The 6,330-nt window shown below is 42.5% G+C and overlaps 1 protein-coding gene across 1 annotated transcript in view; it reads right to left on the bottom strand.

Moving 5' to 3' along the window:
- Window positions 1–4,898, bottom strand: part of LOC109476954 (voltage-dependent calcium channel subunit alpha-2/delta-3-like) — a 36,065-nt gene extending 31,167 nt beyond the window's left edge. The window contains exons 1-2 of the mRNA XM_019777973.1: window positions 4,893–4,898; window positions 4,512–4,625 (exon numbers count right to left, since the gene is read on the bottom strand). Of these exons, the coding sequence (XP_019633532.1) occupies window positions 4,512–4,625; window positions 4,893–4,898 (120 nt within the window). The remainder of the gene's footprint in view (window positions 1–4,511; window positions 4,626–4,892) is intronic.
- Between the last annotated feature and the right edge of the window lie 1,432 nt (window positions 4,899–6,330).

Genomic DNA, 6,330 nt, shown 5'->3' with positions numbered 1-6,330 from the left:
AGTGACAAGTTTGACTGCGTTTCAAGTAATCTCTCGTTATGTGATAGATGTTTTTGTCACAAAATCAAAGGAATAAACACTATTAATTTGTACTCCGTAAAACTTATAAGTACAGTCTGTTCAGAAGAAAGAAAGACTTCCTTCTCGGGGTCCATGTTCTGGAAAGCTGTCCTCAGCGCTGCGCATGCCACGGCCCTCTCTGTGTTCTTCAGCTGTAGGTGTACTTTGCCTGTCGGCGCGCCAAACACCCCACCCACCGGCCGGGCGGTAAGATTTCATCAAAGGCTACATTTAACTCCGCCCCTATCATTGTAGCTTGCCGAACAGTCGAGTAGGAGTACATCTAGCTGGAATTTTCACGTCGCCGACTGGCTGGTGTAGCCCGCTACAAAGTAATTTCCTGTGGCATTTATCAAGATTTAAAAATATTTGTGATAGGAAGTGAAACATGGTTAACAATTTCTGAACCTTTGAAACGACGTGGGCATAATCTTTGTTGAAGATTCCTGAGTTGAACTCAAGCCGGAAGTGTATTGGAAATGATGGCCATCAGTCGAGGCACAACTGTTATGTTATCACATGTTACGTTACGACGATCAAGAACGTTCACGGCTTGCGGACTATTTCAAATATTACCACTCATAAACCCTACAATTGTATGTGTACTTATATTTTTGCCGGGGTTCCACTGAGATCGGCGCCGGCTAGCTGGGGAACGATCCTGTCGGCATGACATTTAAGCGCCGGACGTCATTGCCAGAGACCTACATTTTCTTACCGTGGGTGACTTGACTTCTTCTTTTACCGCAACTTGGTGTCAATATCGACGATAGTCACAGGAAATATGTTCATTTATTGAAGTTTAACTTTATTTCCACTCGTCAATATTTTTATCAAAACATGCTAGCTGTGGACGATCGATGTTCCAAGCTCACCGTGCCGGTGTTCCGCTATATTCCTGGGTCGTCCACGGATTTGTCGGCGGAAAACTCAAATAAAGTACGCACCGCGACTTTGGCGACGGCCCGAGACACTTCTGGGATTTTGAAAAATGTAAAAAGTGCGTACTATATTCGGGAATTTACGGCGTATTTCTTGTAATTCGGTACAACGCGACGCCATATTTTACAAAAGTTTTTCGGTGGCCCTCCCCCCAGGCCGATTTTTTTTTCGATGGCCCTCCCCCCGGCTCAAATTTTTTTTCCATGGCCCTCCCCCCAGGCCAAAATATTTTTCAATGGCCCTCCCCCCCAGTGCACCAGCCCTCCCCCCCCGGTAAATATCGTACAGTCCCTTACCGGATGACATTCCGGCTCCTCAGCGCCGTGCCTCTCGGTAAACAGGACACGGGCTACTGAGATGTCAGCTGCTCCATAATAATGAGCACATATTATCCCTTCCAGTGACCCACTTCGCAGGCAGAGCATGATAGACCTTGCTGAAGAGGAACGAGCCATTAAAGGCAGTGAAAGTAAAAGCTCGGGGATTTCTGTAGTCACCTCTGATGTGCTGCATGATGGCCCACCTAGCTGTAAGATTGTCGTCCCACTTCTCTTTTAATGGTTCTGACCTTGTGCATTCTGAATAGCCTGACTATCAAGGGCCCAAACAAATAGTGTGAAGTTATGGAAACCCATGTTACGTTATTCTATATCATACTAATTCGCTCGTTTTCTTCAACCCAACATCCATGGTTGTTCAGCTATTGAAATGGTGACGTTTCTGATATTGAAATGGTGATGAGAAAGAAAGATAACAAGTACTAAAAGATAACAAGTACTATTCTCTAAGAATCGTGCTCGTCTTGGAGATAAAGCCCCCTGGCTCTCAACTGCTTATCAGCAATTTCATTAGAATGCAGATGAGGTGCCCCGCCCTATGATAAGTTCGGAGATGTTTATGGAAATTGTCCTCATCGTGGATATCATGACATTGCCAAAGCAGTCTGATTCAGTTGGCCCTACAGAATTTTGTACCCATTGTCTATTCCAATCTTTATGTCCTGAAAAGAAAGGCAGGTGACTGATAATCCTTGCTACCGGTACTCTTTGTGTTTGTCTTTTCTTTGATTTTCTATCTATGTAGGCGGTGCATTTATCGATGTACCAGGGCTATAGAACATGGTTACAACGGACGGCAAAACTCTATCGCAATAAAGCCAATAATATCAACATATTAAGGATAGGTGAATACCAGTTATGTAAGAAGGTCATTTGCCATGGATGGAAAAGAGTGTTAAAACCTCATTAAACCTCAACGAGACGAGATCACATCGGGAGAGAGCGGCCTGGCGTCCCCTGGGAGACGCTGCATTAATAATGTATGGTGTGCGCCATAACATAACGCTACATCAAGCAACAGACCATGTAGCAAGCTTGTCAGGACGCCCTGTCATTGTCTGCCGCGGCCGCCAGGTACAGCTGCCCCAGAAAGGTTAATAATAATGAATTGTCCGCGATGAATGACGAGGATCTAGAAGCAAAATAATGCAGTATCCATGCGGCAAACACGATATATAATATATGATAGATCTCCCTTACATTATTAATTGATGACTTTAATTAAAACATACAGGGGCATGTGGGTATGATGAGGTCCCCTGTACAATACGAGTGCCTTCAGTAGAAGAATGGACGTTATGAACGCATGCGATAGTTTGGTGCAATTCATTAGATATTATCGCCACCAAAACCCCGGTGATGATGAGGGATAGAAGAATCTACCTCTATCCGGGATTTATTACAGACAGGCCGTGATAGCGGTGTTGGGAAAGCGCCCACCCTCCGCCACAGGACGGGGCTGATATTCGTATTGTCTCTTCCGTGGAAGAGACGAGTTTGTCATCCGGACCTGTCACGCTTCACAACGCGGCGCGCCCCGTGACATGAAACATGCTGCCAATCTCCCGGGAATACTACAGGCAAATTAACGTGCGGGAGGCCTTCACAATCCGCCAACGTTCACCCGGACACTCACAAACACACTTCTACATCACACATACACTTCAACAATTGATACATACGGGCCATTCGTAGTAGTCACTCTAGAAATTTAGCAAATTCAGCGGACAATCGAGGCCATGGAAATATCCCTATCATCTATTATACATCAATGTGTATTGGGTTACATCCGGTATCGATGGTTGGAACCAGCCTCTGCAAGATTTCCCCTCTAGCCAGCCCATGGATCACTGTCATGGTGTTTTGGAGGGATCGCTTTTTCACCCAGTCGCGACGGCTCTGTGCGTTAATTTTCGTTATGTAATATACATTATTGATACATACTGTGTGATGAAATCCTGGTTAGGTTCTTGTTTGCTGATGAGTAGTTATTAAATCTATGGGCAGTACACCTTGTATTGAATCACAAATGCTTTGTTTATATGTATCTATATGTACACATCTTGAATATGGAAAGGAAGGTTGACATATTCATATGCCACAACTTTAAAAATATATTGTGATCTTCAAATCTAACCTCTGACCTATGGCGTCATCCCTATAACGGAGGCCTATGATAATCAATTAATGATCGATCACGGTGGGAACTCCATCAAATACCAGTCAGGCCGGAGATATATCATATTGAGGGTATTGTGTACAATATGTTTCATCTTGAACCACCGCATATTCTGTACTATCTGTCAGCTACAAATTGCCGGTGATACGGGTACAATAAACGGTACTGGTTCTTGTAACGATCGCTGGTAACAGCACTATGTATAAGAACACCGGTAATATCGAAGACGGTAACAGCCTGGGAGGACACAAACTACATTCATCACATGAAAATCTTCGGAATTGGAAAGAAATTCGTTGAGATATTTACTCTCTTTGCCTGTATTCCACACATAGTAAAATTTTGCAGCATTACGTTTTCGTCATCAAATTGATTTGGCAAATTTCATTGGGACCACACAAAATGAAATGTTGAGCAAGCTAGCTATGTTGTTGTGACCTCACAGGGCAATATCGTTCAGGTCAACAAAATACTAATGACATAATATATATGCGTACACAGAGCGTACCGTATTGTTGGCAATATTTGCTTGACTGTGATGTATAATATATGCGTCGTTTTCAATGTTCTTGTCTCTTTAAATTATCATCTACCTGACTGGTCATCTGTTGTCGTGCTACACTGAAGCATCATCTGTCATTACAAAATTGGAACATCTCCATATTTTTCAGCCGAAACTGTTAATAGTTTGTTTTAAAATAATTTTCTGTAAACACGTTGTGACGTTCGAAGTAGTACCATTACGAATGTCTCGTTTCATTACCCAGTATATTGAATGTTGTGTAATGAATTTGATAGGAAAATAATTTGTACTATTACTTTCGTTCTGTTTACGCTGTACTTACATGTCATACACTATTTAATCTAGCACCTGTGAAGTAATTGCCTATCTCTGCACAGACCACCATCAATAAAGATATGGTTTTATTGCGTACCAAAACATTTACATAGCAAAGACAATACATTGTAAAAAAAATAAACCATCCTCTTACCTCCACTGCCGTCCTTTTGGAGCCCAAGTTGATGAACATGTCCCGCGCGAACTTCTGGACCATCTCACTCCCGTTCATCTTCACTATCTTCCAGTTGTTGTTCATTCTGTATTCCTGAAGGGGATGGTGAAAACAACGCACTCATTTAACTTTACAACGCAGTCCAGGCAACTTTCTACTGAGAATATGACATCTTTATACACTGGTGGTCGCAGCCAATTATTGGCTATATTACAAAGATGTTGTGTACAAGCTTCATTCTGCCCAACCGTAATATAATCATGCTGCGAAACCATACAAATTTGACCATGATATTACAGGTGTTGAACAATCATCTTTATTTATCTTTCTATCTTGGCTTGTTTTCTGGTGATACGGTACGTCCATCTAGCTAACTGGGAAGCTCAGAACATGGATTTAACATTCTGAAACGTCCCGAAGGTCCGGAGAGGATCGGTCTAAGCATATTTTCGTCCTATGACGTGTATGTCCTCGGGGAAGGATTTACGTTTGGGCGCAAATATCGGTCATCATGGACAGTCCCTGTCCCGGGAACATGGTCTCCTGTCACAGTGGAAAAGCAATTTGATCTGCTAAATGAATGCCATTTATTCGCTTGCGGCATTAATTGCCGTTGCCTTAATTTGACGAAATATTCCCCAAACCTAAACATTGTTATAATACAAAAGGACGAACGGTGACATTAGCGTGGGATGATCAACCAAATAGAATTGTCATTTATTCGCGTGCGGCGTTCGTTTCTGCTAAGCTAATTGCTTACTGTAAAATCAAACATTGTGACAACAGAAAAATAAATGGTTATATTACCACAGTTTGATTAGATGAATGAATATCATTCATTGCTTGCAATTGTGGTATCCGTTTTTGTGAACTGGATTTGCCAAAATCTTTCATAAGATTCGACAATGTACAGCTACTGTAGGAACATTGAATAAAATACTGTTACCTTAGAATGAATATAAAAAATGCCAACACATTTAAGGGCCAGACCATTGCTCATATTGTAATTATGTAATAGCCTTTCTCGTTATAAATATGCTAATGAGCGCGTCGATTGTTTTAGTATTTTATATCTCTTAGGATGAGATACTAGATGCTTGCGAGGCACGGATGATAACAGTACTGATAATGACATATGTAAAATGTCTGTATGAATGTAGGTTAACGTTAGTCAATGCATTTGCGTTTTGACTAACCGACGGTGTACCGCACAATTTGATACTCCTTTAGCATGGGGGAGGGTGATCTTGGTGAGTATAAATAGAACCAGTGTAAAATGGACACGAGGGACGAGAGTCCCAAGCAAGGATCTCTCTACTTTATTTAAAGCCGGGACGCCGGTAGATGAGGTCGTATCGGAACACGGAAAAAAGGCCAGCATTATATTTTATTAAGTAGCCGTAGGCAGATAATTTGTTTTACCGTGAAATGGAGAACGATTTCGGACGTCAGATGATTTCATGGTTTACACAAATCTGTTTACTCTGTAAGAGCTATATGTGTCCCCCATATTGAATTTCTGACATCGAAGGAATGAAGGTAGAGCGGGTAGCCCGGCATGCCGTTCCCTGCCCCACATCCTGGGCAGGAATATTGTAGCGAGACTCCAGATTCTATAAAAATCGATCGCTGCCGTCCATAGTAAGCCGGGCAAATTTTCCTCAGCCCGATGCGTTCTGGGGAAGCGCGGCGCGAATACCGTCTGCGCCTTTTTAATTGCTAGCGTGTGGGTGCCAGAATGAATGTCTGTTGATTCAGGGGATGAACGGCGTTTGGTGAGAGCCCTGTATCAGGCGTG

The sequence above is a fragment of the Branchiostoma belcheri genome, unplaced genomic scaffold, assembly GCF_001625305.1.
Source record: "Branchiostoma belcheri isolate BF01 breed outbred unplaced genomic scaffold, Haploidv18h27 scaffold4, whole genome shotgun sequence".
Lineage (NCBI taxonomy): Eukaryota > Metazoa > Chordata > Leptocardii > Amphioxiformes > Branchiostomatidae > Branchiostoma > Branchiostoma belcheri.
Note: the sequence above shows the minus strand (reverse complement) of the source record. Positions and strands in the feature narration are given on the sequence as shown.